Genomic DNA, 18,156 nt, shown 5'->3' with positions numbered 1-18,156 from the left:
CAAGCCAGTTCCTCAATTTGAAATTGAACTAAACACTTACTGTATAGAAATCTATGGAACATCAATTAGGACTGTTTGAAAAGCTTTCTGTTCCGTGATTAATAGATTATTGAATTCAGAAACAAAGGTTTTCAAAACATAGTCTTTTAGAGCTGGACAAAAAGGCAATTACTTTTTCATTCCAAATCTTTTCAGTTAAAATATTTATAATAGACTTTGAAAAATTACAGGATGAGCCTTAAATGTTCTGTCCTCTTCATTTTAGGGAATGATACTTTTGCCCTAGAAAGGACTAAATTGATGCAAAAGTGACTCAGTCTCTAAAGTAGCTGGTAAACATCAGGCTGATAGTTCTACTCTGACAAGTTGCTATATAAAACTGGTAGTTGAACTTACCCCTTTTGTGGTATTTCAAGACATAGCAAAGCAGGGCCAAATACTAAATACCTTCTGCTTCTTATCCCTGTTAGCCCAGCACAATTAATGCAACCAAGGGAGAAGGAACTGCACTAAGGCTTTTCTGCATTTTATTTGGACCTCACTGGGATAATGGAGTGGCTCAGCCATGACAGGAAGTTCAGCTGGAAGAGGCAATAGCCTATTAAGGCTGACAGACCTCTAATAAGCAGACCTTCACTAAGATACTGAAATAAAGAAATGACTGTGTGCTATTCCAGATCAAAGACTTCAAGACCTCAGTCTGCCAGAGCCATTATAAAAAGTAACATTTTATATAGAGTTGCCAGAGGAAGAACTGGGGCATTATTATGGCCATTTAAAACAAACAAACAAACAATCATATAACAAATGAATAACTAATCAGAGGCCATAGAAGAATAGATGCACTAAAGAAAAAGCACAGACTGCCACTCTATTTAGAAATAATTATGTACAATTTGAAGGAAATACAGTGAAGTATAAACAACTGAGGTCAAGCAACAGATTCCCAGTTTCAAAGCAAAATGTGCTGCACTATTTAAAGTTTTTAATGCAGATTAAACGAGTGCAAACCAAATCCAGTTCCCACCGAAATTTGTGATGGGAATTGATTGGGAAGAGAAAGATATCTTCCCTGGAAATTCAATGCAATTTTTTTCTTCCTCTGTAGAATGAAAAAGAAGAAATGTTACTGCGTTAAGTCTACCTTATAAATAACTACAACAAAAGGAGAAAAAGAGATTGCTGCTCAGAGTAAAGCTGTTTCCATAAGTGTATATGCTCATAAAGGACTTCTCTGAGATGGGTGAAGATGGATATGGATAGGTCTAGTACATAGGAGTGGCTTCCAGGACAGCTTTAAGCATCAAGCTTAGAGGAAAATGTACTACACAGAACACTCTGAACTCGGTATAAAAGGACAGCATGGGAGACAAACAATAGGGGCCCCACTTCCTGCAAGATTGTTCCATAAGCAGCAGAAGAGGCACTGGGGTGCACTGAAGGGCCCAATTCCTAGCTCCTGACAGGCCAGACTGACTCGGGAGGCCACTCCTCAGACCCTCCTGTTGTTCTCATTTCTGCTAGAAGCTCATGTTCTTTTCCCCTTGCCAGGACAACTGATCATATCAAAACCAAGAGACCCCTCATCTTCTAAGTGTCAGCTTCACCAGATGGCATAGCTGAAAGGACTGGTAATATCTGCATTGGTAACATCTGATGCTCACAAGACCAGGGGAGGGAAAGAAGGGGTACTGCAAAAAATATTGCGCTTGGCAGGACGAAAGAGAAAAAGTGTTGGAAAAAAAGAGACTGGATGCTGGTGTAGTAGGACCCTCTGGAGGAGTGTCCTATTTCACGATCTCCCTCACTAACTACTCTCTTGCGTCTCATTAACTGATGGAAGTGGGGACAGAATGTTAAGAAATATGAGGGCTCAGTGCCATTGCCCACGTGGAAGGCAGTTAAACAGGCAGTTCCAAAACTGAGCCAGTGCTTCCACCTTTGATCAAAGAGTAACTCATAATCCATGAGAAACTTATGAAATATTTAAGGTGAAAAAAACCCCAAAATATGGTGTCTTGTAGTTGCAAAGCCAAAATGAAAATTCTGCCTGAAGCGAGAGGAGTGCAAACTGTGCTATTTCTGAATCTGATTTTTACAGATATACGTGGGTGCTCCCTTTAATGCCCTTTTAGAAACCTGGGAACCCCATGACTTTCTGGAATACTTCAACTGGAAAATTGCCCTTTTATTGAGCTTTTGATTAACTTCAAAATACAAAAGGTTTGTGGAGATTTTTGTATTTCATGCACTATCTACTGCAAATTTAGGATATTATACAAGGATTTAAATTGAACTGCACACATGAAATATTTTCTGAAACATCCATGGTCTTACCTATGTACCCTTCACTTTTCCCCACAGCTTGAAAACAAAGCAGCAGTATGCAATGCAGCCAGGGCACAGAAAGGCTGGCTGTTCATAATACATCACCAAAAGTTCACTCTCTTACCAGGGAAATATTTGCATTATGCTACTCTTTTTCTTAAACTCTCTATGCCGTATTTCCTTTCTACTGATGGATTAGTATCTTCATACACTGATACTCCTCTTTTCTCATTGCTCCAACATGGGTTAATATATGCAAGGCTTTTTATCTGATGATCTTTTCAGAACTTGGAGAGAAATTAGGACAAACCCAGTAATCCCTTTTTGGCATCTAAAAGGTTGGTGCTATAATAGCAAACATTTTTGATGCCTTACCTGAAACTAGTTTCTGTGTAGAATGAAGGAAAGAGTAATTCTCAAGAGTAAGTCTCAAGTAGTCTCAAGCATTTTGCTTAGACTTTGATGAAAACACTTGTATCCTTCCAGAATGTGGTATGTCTTCAAAATCTCTGATACAGAAACTAGAAGAGGTCTCCTGGTTTAGGAAACAAAATGCCACATAGAAAACTGCATTCTTTCTTCTGTATTTCCCTGGAAATGCTGAACAAGCCAGATAACCAATATTTTCTAAGGTAATCAGAATCTGCTGTCAGTAAATAAGGCCAAGGTTTACACAGTGAACATGAAGGAACAGATAAAAGTACTCCATAACTGATCAGAACACAGGGCATGAGACAGAAGCCCATGACAAGTATGGGATGATGTAAATCAAAGATTGTCCCATAAAGCAGACATAAGAGGAATTAAGGTGCATAGACAATCTTAATTCTGGCAACTACCAGTTTTGTGAAAGTCTGACTGCAATTTAGCAATTAATTTAAAAAAAAGTACATGGAATACTCTCGAAGTTTAATTCAGCAGTTTATTTATAGGAAAAGCTGTACCTGAGCCATGGTATAGTCAAGATAGCATGGCTGGTCAGCTACTAGAGCACATAGCAACAAGTCAAGAGTTAAAACCCTTGCTTGGACACAGGTTTCTGTGTAACCTGAATTATCTAATTCATTTCCTATGCTATAAAGTAGGAATAATGATATTTCCTAAGTATTTGTGACAATAATTAATTTTTATTTCCTAGAACATGAGATCTGTCAAGGAAGTGCTCCATGGGGGAAAAAAAAGTAAGTAAATATTAATCATCACATCACTAACAACACTACAATTTTTTCTGCGCTTCACATACTCCTGTCTTCTTAGTGCTTCATGTAAATTCTGTGACTTTAAAAATACAACACAGTATGTTAAATATGAAGCTGAAACAAGAACCTCAAGGAAGAAAACATACTCTGCCTAGAATTTAAATTAATACACAGATAGCATTTACTATGCTACCAAAATAATTTAAATGATCAAGAGTTCATATATGCCCTAACCTCAGCACTGGCTGCTTTATTGAGAATTGGTTCCTCACATTAAACTCCTAATGGGAAAAGTCTATGTTTCCAAAACACGAGCTTGTTTTTTCTAGGATTTAGTGATTGTGCTCAATGCACACTGGTGAGAGCAGGCTTCAGAGCTGCTCAGAGTTTTAGTGTACAACAGGAAAGAACCAGCCTGCTCCTACTTGAGCCATATATGCCTCCTGCTGGCTAAACCATCTGACTCTTCTCATTTGGGTTGACAAACCAAATTCAGTTGAATAATATGTTGATTATTCATCTGAAAGAAAAAAAAAAGGGGGGGGGAGGAAGAAAAAAAAAAGGCAAAGCATTTTTTCCCCTTTGTAAGCCTTTTTTTTTTTTTTTTTCATTTGAAGTAATAGATGGCTCCTCTAACTTTCAGGGAAAAGTTCATTTTAAATGGAAATGTGACATTTGCTTTCAGATTGAAAAGATAAAATTAATTCCAATTTAATTTGACTGGAGGGTTTTTTCTGCTTTTGTATTTCACTGCAAAGATATTACTTCAATTTGGTTTGACCCACAAGTGGCTTTTTATTTTTTGGCTTCCAGAGGTTATCTTTGAATTGAAAGACCAGTAACTCTGAGCTCCAGTTTTACCAAGATTTCATCTCTTTTCCAGTCGGTCCTTAGCCCAGGTTTGTCATAGTATTTTGCTAGCCTTGTGCAATTTTGCATCTAATGTTTGATCAAATCCCTATTTCAAATCTGATCTAAACATAGTATTCCTTAATCCAATCTACTTCTATTTTACTTTCCTAAAATAATTTTTTTAAAATAAATCTTATTATTTAGCAGAGTTTGCTTCTCTGGAAAACTACTCCTAGTACCCATCAAGATACAGCAGAATTTTTGTTACAATGAAGCAAAAACGTAAGGATTTTGTTGTTATGGTTGTTAAAATACTCAAAGTATTTCAGTCTCTAAATGGACAAGAGATGCCAAAGAAGGGCCCTGATCACAGAAGAAGAAACCCCACTTCTGCCGACCCTGCAGCAGCCCTCATTTAATGCTGGCACTGCAGTGTCCCCACACCCACCTGTGTCACAGTAACACGTTCACATCTTTGCCCGGCCGAGGGACCCCGACATATCTGGATTTATGGCTTGACAGGTTCACATTTCAACCGATGCTTTCTGACTTTCTGCTCTCCAGATGCACATTGATTGTGAGGCAAGTTATTGATGACTACACTAATGGACAGGAAAACCTCCACTAAAGAGTCTTCATTTTCTCCCTACAAGACAGTTTTCCTTTCCAAACCACACAGTGCTGTTAAACGAAGTCCCTTTTTTAGGTCCATAAGCACCTGTAGGTCTTCTTTTCATTCTTTGTACACACTGGCCAACAAACTGATCAAATAACTAAGTAATGCCAGGAGACACAGAGAGGAAAAGACTTAAAAGACTTAACTATTTCCTCTTATTAAGCTACAAGGTTTGACATGTATCTCTTTATTTCTTTGGAACTTCTTTCAGTACCTGAGAGCATCCCCAGTGTACTGGTTTCCCCATCATCTGGATGCTTAATGGCAGTGTATTATACATGTTAATAGGAGATATGTCTGTCTAGACCAATATGCAGAGATCCCCACACCAGAGATGGCCATTGCTTAAAACAAAGAGCCTGAGGATCACAAATATGGTGGTCACTATGATTTCTATAGAAAGTACCTCCATTTTCCTGGCCTTCACAGCTTGGCCTTACACACAAAAAAACCACCAGCAACTACTTTATAGAGAGCCCAGATTAAATTTACTGTAGGCAAGCCCCTTGTTATAGGCATTAGTGAGGAGCAGACAAGCAGGAATCAGAAATCCAGGGAGGGATGTGTGACTAATGATGGGCAAGAGAAATTGCCAAGCACAGCCCAAACCTCTTTTGCTGTTGCATTACATTGGCTTGTTTGGTAACTGCCAAAGAGCTAACGAGCTGGGATTGCTTCATGCAGGATTGCAAGTAGGCAGGGCTAATTTATTAGTACTCAGCCTGAGGGAGGGAGGTCCATTCTACAGAAAGGAAGCCACCTATTTTCATAATTAGTGAAGGCTTAGAAAGGCAGGAAACTTAAGCAATCAAAAGCAGAAATGAAATTATTCATTTAAAGCTCTTGTTAGGAGGTGAAATATAAAATAACTTCCTGCTAAAAAGGAAATCATAGTTGCAGAATGAGCTACCAAAAATTTTATTTTCTAGTTTAAGACAAGCCCAGATTTCAGGGAGATTCCTCCTCTTTTCCTTCTCATGAGAAATGCAGTCATATACCTTTCTTCAAACAGTAAGACTTGCTGTTTCTAAACAACATGATAAACGTTATAAATCATTCTCAGTAGGCAGCTATGCTGAAGGAATCCAAGGGGAAAAAAGTGACAGTTGCAGCCTACAAGGGGGTATTTGTTGCTATTTTGTATTTAGTTGGGTTTTGTCTTTTTTTCAGCTTGACAAAATATGTTTAGTTTGTCAAATTGAGCTACACCAGAATAAGAAATGGAAATAAAAGAATATAATTGGCTTCACAGCACAGCATGAATTCCCCACAAGATGGACCTGCTCTAGGATAAAGTCTGAACTAAATACCTGAGTAGGCTGTTGTCTTTCAGCCACCCCTGGTTGGAGGATTAAGCAGTTTGGTGTAAATCTGACAGCACAACTTGTATCTTTCAGCACCTAAGGCTGAAATCTTGCTGTTACTCAGACAGCACCTATTTCCCTTGTTACAAAACACACAGTCATCATTTGTTTGTGCTTAATCCCTCAAACGCCTGCTGCTCTATTCACTGTGGAGGAGTTATCAATTAGCCCGGCTCCAGCCTCTCCACAGGCTTCAACACATGTGACAATGATTGCCAGGGCTCTTGTTTTTCCTGCTGTGACATCTTAAAAGTCACTCCCAAATCTGTAATATGACATCATAAAAATGATCTCATGAGGTTCCTGTCTGTATTTAATGACTCTTTGCAAAACAGCCTCAGTTTATGTGCTGTTTTGTTTCTTTTTCAATCATTTCAATCATTTCAATCACATTTCCAGCTTGTGCTCTGGAATGCACTGGGTGTGTCTTTCCCACAAACCCTTGTAGGAAGAAGAGATTTGCAGGCCCAAACTCTGTCCTTTGTAGAATTTTCTGTCTCTTTTTCTGCCCAGATACTCATGCAAGGGGGAAGCAATAAACCTGCAACTGTAAGATCTTTGCATACTGCTTACAAAGGATTAACAGGAAGCTGACTTTCTCCTCACTGGATTAGCTCTGAAAGGTTAACAAGAGCAAAAGGCACTATGCATGTCTTAATTTTCATTGATGCCACCTGCAAAAGCATGAAATGCACAGAAGGCCAGATATATTCAATGAGATAGTGGCATAGGGAAAAGCTTTTGCTCTGTGACTGTTGTTGTTATTTGGGATTAGGGGGAAGGGGGGTGTTGCTGTTATGTTTTGTTATGGTGGGTTTTTGGCTTTTTTTCCCCTCAGGAATTGCAATAGTCCTATTTTTCTCCACTTTGGTTGCACATGGGAGTCAATTGTTCACCTCAAGAAACATTCAGATTTCTGCTGACAGGTAGAACCGTGTTGCTCAGTTTACACTCTTCTCTTTTTAAAGTGATTCTAATGGTTGTAAATGAGAGAAGGATCAGTTTTGGACCCCCACCAATTAAGCTATTTGGCACACTGTGGCTCAGTGTAATGGAGTGGATATTTTAAACAAGTTCTTCATATGCACAACCAAGATTCACAGTCACCACATGCTCTGGAATGTAATACAGTCTTAATTTACTGCTTTATTCTTCCCAAAGAGGTAACTGTACTTAGGAGGAAATAGTGGCACAGGTCCATTTAGCTAATTGCTTCAAGTCAAACTTACGGTGTCCATCCATCCTGTTTAAATTGGGTTCAGTAATGACATTTACATTGTTCTGCCTCAGAAATGGCACTGTCAAAAGAGTTCTCCATCAAGAAAAACATCAGCACCTTGTGCCAGAATGAAAGGAAGGGATGACCCAGAGGCAATCTCCTACAGTGGGGAAAGTCTCTAGGGTCCCCCATGGAAATGATCTAAAGCTTTTCTGGAAAGCAGTGACAACTGCCAGGCCAAAAAATGTGCTGTGAAATCTCTGTGGGATATTTCTCCCTAAACTACGCACTTTCAGTATGTTACTGTATTATTATATAGTAATTTATTGTTTCTAGAGCAACTTTAATTGGTTTTCTACCATGTTAACAATTTGTTTCGAAACAGTTGGTGTTCTGCAAAACAGCAGACTGTACTGAGAAAATAATTTTTAAGCAAGAATCTTAATGGGACCCCCAGCATCCTGAATATAGGTTTTGGAGAAAAAGAAGGTATTCACAATTTCACATACATCCACCTTTCGGCTTTTGCTGGTTTTTTGGGGTTTTTTCTTCTTTCCTTTGTCTTTCTCAATCACTTCTAGGAACAATGACTTGGGTCAGTTTGCTAAATAGGTCCGTTTTCTGGAGGACTCCAGAAACTTAAGTACCATCTGTATACCCCCTGCAACAGGTCACAAAGTCAGAGCAAACAGCTGTAGCTTGATGAAGTCTGGACCTGGAAATCAATTGAACAAGTAGAATGTGCATAAACTAGAAAATGCAAACAACCATTTTTGCATGAAAAATGAGTGATACAGAGTAGCTAAAGTAGGTCCAATTAAAAGACTCATGATCATAAGGAAAGAGAAATAATTTTGGAGATGGAGGTGGGCTTTGGAGAAATATGTCTTGACTGGCACAGTTAATACACAAGTAGCAAGAATCAGTATGGACTGAGTAGCATAAACAGCATATAAAAACTAGCACAAAAAAGGGGAAGATTGTTTTGCTCCGTCCAGAGAAGGTTTTTTTCTTTATTTTTTTCTCTCAAAGTCAAGCGAAGGTTCAGCCATGAGGGGTCCCTATACACACTATGCAGAACTATGAACCATGCTTACTGTAATTTTTTATCACCCCCATTTGCTGAAAAAAGGAACATAGTTCAAGAGTATGCACCCTCTGTGAGTGGACTGGCCTGTGCTGCAGTTTCCCAATCTAAAGGAAAAACAAGACAGCGAGGGAATCTGAGGCCTCACACAGAAATCAGTCAATACACAAACATCCAAAAAGCTGCAAAAAGGCAAAAGATATCACAGTAAAAGACAACCCCAACTTTGTCTGTGCTTCCCAAAGTCAAAAACCTTCACCTCCTCTCCCCATCAGTAATTTCTTCCAGTCATCCCAGCAAATAATTTCTTTGGAAAGAAACTTGGAAAGAGAGACAGAGCCTCCTCAATGTTCTGTTTCTTGCTTCCCTATTGACTAGTCACTAAATGCAGAAATGGCTCAGTATGGGTAAAGGGACGACTGGAAATTTAAGTCTCTCTTTTGAAACCAGCCCAGCACCATGGCTTCCCAAATTACACACCCAGGAAACATGGGAATCTGGATCATCAACCAGGGAGAAAAGGTAGAAGGGACAAAACCAAGCCCAAAGGTCCAGCAAAAGTGATATTACCAGCAAGGCACAGTTTTCTAGAGATATGCAAAAGAGAAGGTTAATTACATCCCCTTGCTGGATGATTAGACAACAGAAAGATTTAAAAAAACAACAGGAAAAGTGTTTTCATCTGGATGGTCTTTGTTCCAATTTTTTTTTCAATCTTTTAAAACATTACATCATAAAATAACAACAATAGCAGCAAAACTTATCAAGATGGTACAAGCAAATTCTGCTCTGCACCCTGGTAATGACATTTATGAAACTGTCATTTTTCTGAGAATGACTTTCTAAAGCACCATTAAATCTTACAGAAAGAAAGAAAGAGGGACAGAGACAAGAAAGTAGATAGAACATCCTTGCAACTGGTTTTACTGATTGTTTATAGTATAATTTGAAGTTGATCAGGAAAAAATAGTAGAACAGCATCCCAAAAAAGTGTTTCCCCAAATTTTAAGAAACTTCTTTTTCAAACAAAAAGCTGAAAATGACTAATAGTGGTTTCTCAGTACTGTCCAAGGTCCAGATCAAATTCTATTAGAATTTGGAAAAAAATCACTCTAAAACTACATTGATACACTGCCCTGAATAAATTTAAATTGTTGGGAAGATATGAATCTAGACTGCTTTTTTCTAATTAAAGCTACTATATTATTCCAGGATCTAAGAAACTGCTAAATGGTAAAAGCTGGTATGTTTGGCTTGCATCTCAAAAAAGCGCCATAAGCCTTCCTCTTGAGCGCACCCAGCTCTCACAATAAAAAGGACTTTGGGGATAGAATGTATTTGGGAGACAGAAGTATTCTCTCTCACATGCCAAGTATCATCTGCCTTTGCTTTGCTCTCAGGATCAGCAAGGCAAAGCAGATACTCTTTGCCTCAAAAGGCTAAATGCTATAGCAATGTGCACTTTTCCCCAAAAGCAGCAGGCCCGTTATTTCCTGGTGATAAGACTTAGCTCAGATGTGACTTGTAACCAGAGATGAGGGAGCACAAGAAGTTCACATCTACCTGCATGGAGCGAGGAGGCACCACCAGTAAATCTGTGTGCAAGAACCAGTTATGTGTGCCATGTGAGAGGTGTTTGCATGGGGCCGTTCTTCAACTGGTTCCTGAGAACTCAGTGTGGTGGGTAAGACTTGCCTTTAGAGTGACCTTCCCATCCCAGCATGATCCAGCTCACAGACTATGCACTGGCTACATCAGGACAACCCCAAATTCGCTTTTGCAACTGCTTCCTCAGTGATTTCAACAACACAAGTCAACAGAGACTAACAACGTTATGAACTGCAGTGGCAGGAGGAAAAATATGATCCAATTCAGCAGTGGTATTAAGGAGAGTAACTTATTGGTGGTAGAGTAGATAGGGACCTTGGGAAAATTTCAGCAACTCAAAGGAATTTTCAAATCTACATTTTTTTGCTGATGCATTTCAGCCAATCAGTTTCATACATTAATCTACAAGCCTTTGAGTTCCACAGATTTGTGTTGATTTTCCATGTGTTTTCACTGATACTTAAATGCCTAGGGAACTGTTTCTGAAACTGAGCTCATTTGTGTTTAGTGATATAACACCATTCCAGTAAGTATAAATTGCACAGCAGAGATGAGTTAAAACAGCAGGCCTTTGCCATAAAAAGCTAAAAAATAACAAGCTAGCTTCACTTTACTGCACAGACTTACAGGGGAAGATTTTGGCCTTAGATTAGACAAAACATAGCTCAGGACAAGTAAATGCACAGGGAGGACTGAAGCTGTCCCCAGTCACCTTTCAAATTCGTATCTGTTTAGCAGGACACTTCCTGCTCTAGGTTAGTACACAACATAACGTGATGCCTGGTCTTTGCCTGTAATTTATTTCTAGTGGACAATGGGAAAAGTGAGAGTAGCAGACATCATGCAACCTGACAACACAAATAAACCCCTGAGAAAACCAAAGCTGGCAAAGAAACGGCCCATGTACAGCATAAATACAAATACTTCCAAAAAATGCAGGGTTTTTAAGGACAGGGTTTTTAACAACCTGAACTCAGACATAATATCACTTGTTATGGGTTAGAGATTTCTACAGAAAGTGTCTGGCATAGTCCTTTAATGGCTTTGGAGGAAACACACTGGTATTAGAGACATCATAAAGACAGGCAGCAGAAGCTCAGATGATTTACAGTTTCATGGCAACAAGCAAAATCAGGTTTCATGAATATAAATCACTGAGGGGGATTATTTTATTTACTATTATTTCTAGGATTTATTAGAAATAATGTTCCCTATTAAGTGGTAATGAAATTACAAATCTTTTGAAAAACAGTATCTGCATGAATTCAGTGATGGTTATGATGGTTAATGGTTCAGGAGGATCCCCAAAGTGGCATAGCAGAATTCTCCTGCACAAGCCAGTGGAAAGTCAGACTGCAGAGCTGAAAGCTGTAGGAGTACAGCAGCTGAGCTGTCCTCTGTGTGTGAGGGGTGCAGCTACAGAAAATCCATGTTTCCTTTGTTCTTTCAGGTCCCAATTCCCATGTCAATGTTATGCTCAGGGCAGGATCTGAGAGTTAAAGTGAGTAACCCACCCTTTTGTTTGACTTCATATTTTCAGGCTGCTGGGAAAGGGCCTAATTTAGAGAAATAAGTTTTGGATATGGTTCAGACTACTTTTGCTAAAACTTTCTGTAATGGTGGAGCAGCCTCACTAGAAATAACATGACAAGTTTTTTATAGGTATTACTAAATGCCAGAGGATGAGAATTTTAGCCATAAAAACATATGATGTTTGAGCTGAGATTCTCTCTTAAGCTGTTGCAGACAATTAAAACCAAGGGGTGCCCTTTAAAAGGGGAAAAGCAATTTAGCTCATTAAAATGTCATTTTAGGTGTCAAGATGTTTCTGTCTGGCCCCCTATGAAATACACCATTTGCACTTCCCATATTATAATAAAAATTATGTATATTGAGGTATTTAATAGGAAATCATCAAGAAGAAAATATTTACTCCTGTAGTAGCCTGGCAACTTTCTCAGCAAGTTTCACAGACACAGAAATGGAGAGGAATGAAAGAGAGCAATTTGCTTTGATATAAAAGGTCATCAAATGCTCTGCTCAGTATGTCGCTGAGAGTTTACTGAGCATCACCTTTTGTCCCTGAACTATTATATTCCAAACCAGGAGATGCTGAAGAAACAGCTAGTAAAATGTCAGCCAGTGGCTCCTGCATGACGTGGCCATGCAGAAACTAGAATGAGACACACACACCATCACCTAGAATCTGGACAGGGGACAGATTGAGAACACAGAAAGTTAAGATTAAAACTATGCAAATATGTCATTGTCCTTCTCTTACATCAGAGCAAACAGTTCTGAATTTGCCCAACAAATTTTGCCTCCTGAGTCACTTGTCCATGTTGACTTGTTTTCTGTGATTTGCCTGCTGTTCAACTCCCTGCTCACACAGACAATTCCTACAAGACAGACCCCTGGCTATGACTAAACCTTGTATTTCACATACGTAAAATGCATCTCCCATATCCTTACAGATGTCTGTGTGACTGTGCAGAACTTTTCTATTGCAGGCAAGCATTTCTTGTGAGAAGAACTCATCTGACAAACAGAGAACACTGCATGCATGATGTTGATCTTGGCATTTGGTAACCAAGGAGAATTATTTGCACAAACTGAATGTATTGCATGCTTTCAGAGTCAGGTGAGATGCTTTTGGGTGCCAGATCCTTCATAGATGCAAAGCGCAGGATGATGTAACAAGGCATTACTTTAATTCTCAGACCCAAATCATATGTCTGAGCACTTCTGAACCTTTTCTGGAATTCAAACGCAAACCTAAATTGTAGCTTTCACTCCTAACCTCCTGCCAGTAAAACACCAGATCTGAACAGCCGTGGTACATCCAGATACGCTTCATCCATCCTGGCACTACAGAATTAGTGATGCTCATGGATGAGACTTCAGAAGATTTGTTCATATGTGGCACTCAAGGCCTGCCCAAAATCAGCAGTAACAGGCAGGCTAAAGAACTCCAGTGCTTGAGGAGACCTGCACCTTGCTGGTGTCTGCCTGTGGCTTGAGGAGGATGGGACTGAGGATGGTCACAAGCTGCCATCTGCATGTTTGCGAAGCCAAGCACAGGGCTGCCTGGCACAAAAGTCTCCAGAAGCCACGGCAGTTCTTGAGTCAAGTGGAACCTTCCCCGGGGACTGGGCTTACTGCCCTGCCTCTGGTAAGGTAAAGCCAGAGTGCAGCCCTGCACCATATGATTCACTGGTGAAGTAAGCAGAATTCAATTTCTCTTGGATCTTATTGAGTTAGAGCAATCCCAAATGACCTGAAATTTTTCAAACATTGCTTTTCCATCCTTGATTTTCAGACAGATAATGAAATTAAAATGATGATAAGACATTTCAAGAGAAGTGAACCAGCAGACAAAACAAACTAAGAACTTCTTTCCTCCTCTGCACTAGTGGAATTTGGCTCACTCCCAGAAATCCAGCAGAGTCATTAGATATGCAAATATGTATACTCAAAATTTGCATTCGCACTGCCATGCTTCCATTCATAGCCATGGCAATCATGTATTCTGGTGGCCAGTTTGATTTTGAGTTGTCTCATTGTGCATAAAATCTCAGAAACTGTCACAGAATGACACATGCATTTTTGTGCATGTAGACATCGGCATGCAATTCCAAAAGTCCGTGTCTGCATGTGCATGTCTGTATGTTTGACTAGCTTGCAGGAGTCTCTGCAATCAACATCCATGCTTACCTTACATAAAAGCCTACAGTTCGAATTGCAAGAATATTTAGGGTTTTGTGAAAGCTTAGAGAAAGCATTGCTGGTACAATCATGTGTTTCTCATTTCCAGCATGCAAAATCTTCTATCTGTAATGGCCCACCCAGTAGCCCAATGATGCTATAAAAAATTTAGTATGTTTTGCAATTCCTGTTAATTATTTTGCAGCCTCTTCTTTGAATATTTTCTGTGAAGTCTAGACACAATTCTGTTTTTTATATCCATATGCCCAGACAGCACAGAAGATTTTTTAAAAATGCCCCCAGTTAAGTTACATTTCACTTTACTCTAGAAATGCAGAGAGCTCATGTTTACTTTTTAGCAATAAAAGGAATATCAAATGTCCAACACAGATAGTACCTGAAAGGAAATAAACCAAATAATTCCAAATACTTGTTTAAAAAGTTACAAAATATGATAGCATTAATGGCACTTAAAGCTACAAGCACTTAAAAGATTACCACAATATTTTTCTTCCTAAATTTCTTTTTTTTTCTGAGATTATGACAGCAGCTTATGTCTAAACCAAACCCAGCAAAAGGGGGCAGAGAGCCCTGAGATTCTATGGGAGCCCTCATTTGAATCACATGTAAGCTCTTATGTCTATTTTTAAAAATTCAGATTCAGCTAGAGAACAGCAGTTTGCTGACACGCAAAAGCTATAGCTTCCCTTCTGTCCTTATAGTCTTACAGCATTAAATAGAAGGGGGTTTGTTCCAGTGGTAGAAAGTGTGAATGAGAAATTATTAAAAAAAAAGAAAAAAAGTTGGCCCACTGTTTTATACATCTAGCCAAATATTAAATTGATGTTTCTCTTCTTTTAAACAATATCATGAGATGTTGTATTTTCTTCATATGCACTTTCTTGCTGTGACTTTACATTGAATTTTCCTACATGAGAAAAAAAAATCCATTTGTTTCTTTTCTTTTTTCTTTTTTTTTTCACTGCTTAAGATAAATACCCACAGAGTTTTTTCTTTTTTTTCTTTTTTTTTTTTTTTAATGAAAAGAGCAATCCAATCCTTACTTATGTCTGTGTTGATTTTCAAACCAGCACCCAGGTGCTGGCGGTGTCCATGGACATTCTTTTGGCATTTAGAAAAGGTAATGCATCTGACTCAAAAATACGGAAAAAAAAAAAATCTAGCTTGGATCACGTGCCAAAACGTAAACTAAGCCTTACTGAAGGTTTCTAGTTCTCTCCACTCATTTCTCCTCTTTTTAATCACCAGGGGAAGGCTTTATGGATGCATACTCCATGACAAAGATACACTGTTTTTCATCCCTTTCATAGGCTCTTCTTGCATAGCTGCCCTTTGTCTAATAGCACACCATGGTAGGAGCATTCTGGTGATACTGCCATGGTTCAATCCCTTCCTTTGTGTCTTGCCCTGGTAATCTTATACAGGCTGAAATTTCCATGTGCGTAGCTTTCTGTTGCCATTCTGCAGTGCTGTGTTCCTGATTTGTTTTGGCAGAGCAAGCTTGAGTCTTTATGGCACAGTGAAATATTCTTCGATGCTATATAATTCAGACTGAGTAAGGAGTCTGTATAAGGCACGTGTCTCAATATATATGTATATAAAACCACCAACATTGTTCATTCAAGTCAAGCATCTTCTACATTTAACTTTTGTCTTAAAGTAACACTTTGTTTTTATGCTCCCTTTCTTTGGCTTCATTGGGAATCACTCCATTTTCCAGGTCTGAGTGCTGCTGGATACACTTGGTCAGGACTGAAGTGCTAGAAGAGTTCTTGGAATTACACACCTTCTCTGTCTCCTCTTCCTTTTTTTCTTCATCCAAGGAATAGTTTCTGAAGGTCTCATAAATTTTATGCATATCCTCAGGCATGGTCTTTTTGAGGTCTTTGTTTTTCCTTTTGGTCATCTTGGCAGATGATCCAAACTTGTTAATGATGTTGTCCTCGGATGCCCCCTGCCCATGCTTGTTGAGCTTATCTGACCCTTTAAGGCGCAGGTTGTTAGGCCTGTTGTTGATGCTTTCCTGAGAGGAGGCCTTGAAGCGTCCTGTTTCCAAGGTAGCAAAGACAGAGCGCTTCTCTGGAGAGAGCATGTCTAAGGAGTGGGCTCGCTGGTCCAGGCCCAGGCGCCTGCGCTCCATGCTCCGGATGGTGGCTGCCCGTTGAAGTTTGTCATGGATCTCCACGCTGAGCCGCCTCCGTGTCTCTCTGAACTCAGCTGTCACATTTGCTTTCCACTCTGCTGCATGAGCTTTTATTTCTCCAACCTTTACAACATGAGGAAAGAGAAATTAATTAAAAAAAAAAAAAGCAAAATCTTTCCTGTAGAACAGCAGCACAAGCAGTTTCTTCTCTGGCATGAAACTGGGGAGTGGTCCCATCTCCACTGCATCCATCTGGACCCAAGCTCCAGTAGCAAAGCGGTTACACTGGGCAAACTCTAAACATACCAACTGATCTTACGTGACATAGAACTCATCTGCCTGTGTCACTTTACCACCCCACACATCTTATAGCTGTGTTACATGATGGGACAGGTTCATGCTAATCCATCCTTGATTAAGAACAAAATTCCTGACTCATAATGTCAGCAGTAGATGGTCAAGAGTGGGCAAAGTTAATCACATACAGTTAAACCAGTATGCTTTGGAACAGCACAACAACCAGGGCAGCAGTACAGTAATGTGTTTTCCTTTACTGCTCATGGATGCAGCTGTTTAGTCCCACTGAAGGTTCTATTCAGGGCCACAGAGTCACAGAGCAGTTAATGTTAAATACGCGTTAGATAATTTCAAGTGGCCCTCTGATTCCTCCAGTCTAGGGTTCATTCTCAGGGACAAATGTAGCTGTCTTTAATGGAGGTTTCCATTCCACAACTGTCCAAATACCACACTGTCAAGCCATCTGGAGGAGTTTTCAGCACACATTCTGTGTGGGCACTATGAGCATATCCTTGAATGTCCTACTGTCTTTCTCTGTTTTACTCCTTTTCACTGGAGGCTGGAATAATGGCTAAGAATAAAGCACCAAGTGACGGCTGTATTGAATATATAAGCCTTCCAAAATGAGAAACACCAAGATAAATGACCAAGCAACATTGTAGTTAAAACAGGCCTTTTTCAAACTTCAGCTAAAGGAGAACAGATTCAGGAGTACAGTGTCTGCAGGAGCCCACCACGGTCAATGGTTTGTGCTGCTGCAGCCTGAACTCAAGTTTTTGCATCCAGTAACCCACAAGGAGTTATCTTTTTTCCTGCAGGCCCGATGCACAGGTGTCCATTTAGCACTGTGGCAGAAGGCATCTTGCATCCATGTGGGAGACCAGATTCCCAGCTCTGGGTGCCTGATGATGATCAACGCAATAGCCAAACCTTCTGCAGTCCCCTTTATTAATGGAGATGCATGGGGGTGCACCAGGCCTTGGGTGCTGTAGATGCCCTCAAAAATTAGAAACAGCACTATGCCCCTGCCAAACTTTGTCTTTCCTGCTCTTTGGTTAACCCTGCCAGGTAAGCTTTGCTAGTAATACAGAGATTGCCTTAAAATTTGAAATGATATTACTAACATCCTCCACCACAGGCTTCAGCTCTAGAGTCATGGAAACTCCCTTTCTATTTTCCACACTTAATTGAGTGAAGCATTAGCAGTATCCTCTTTGAATCACGGAGAGCATGTTCTGAGTGAATTTAGTCATGCTCTCCTTGATGCTGACTACTCAGTTTCTTCAACTTTTAAAAACAGAGTACACAGAGTAGGGACCTGAATCTAAACTTATATTCAGAACCATATTCCCTGGCATAGGAAAAGACAGGAAAATCTCTTCATTTTTAAGGAGAGAACACTGAAATTTTTAGTACAATTTCAAAGCTAGTTTCAGAGTAAAGGCTGGCATCTCATTCCATAATTGCAATCCTACTGATGTGTTCTATGTATTTTTGAGTACTGACAGAGGTGTAACAACCTTGGTTGCTTCAGTTGTTTTTATCCCTTCCTTTGTGAAGGAGCTAAAGATTAGAGCTAACTGTATACCAAAGGGAGACAGTGAAGTAAACCACAAGGAATATTGAACATTGGTCATGCAGAGCAGCACCCTTATTT

General features: G+C 39.6%; 1 protein-coding gene across 1 annotated transcript in view; it reads right to left on the bottom strand.

Moving 5' to 3' along the window:
• Positions 1–3,398: 3,398 nt before the first annotated feature.
• KCNK10 (potassium two pore domain channel subfamily K member 10) overlaps positions 3,399–18,156 on the bottom strand; it is a 70,151-nt gene continuing 55,393 nt past the window's right edge. The window contains exon 7 of the mRNA XM_048307963.1: positions 3,399–16,325. Within this exon, the coding sequence (XP_048163920.1) occupies positions 15,714–16,325 (612 nt within the window). The 3' untranslated portion in view covers positions 3,399–15,713. The remainder of the gene's footprint in view (positions 16,326–18,156) is intronic.

The sequence above is a fragment of the Corvus hawaiiensis genome, chromosome 6, assembly GCF_020740725.1.
Source record: "Corvus hawaiiensis isolate bCorHaw1 chromosome 6, bCorHaw1.pri.cur, whole genome shotgun sequence".
NCBI lineage: Eukaryota > Metazoa > Chordata > Aves > Passeriformes > Corvidae > Corvus > Corvus hawaiiensis.
Note: the sequence above shows the minus strand (reverse complement) of the source record. Positions and strands in the feature narration are given on the sequence as shown.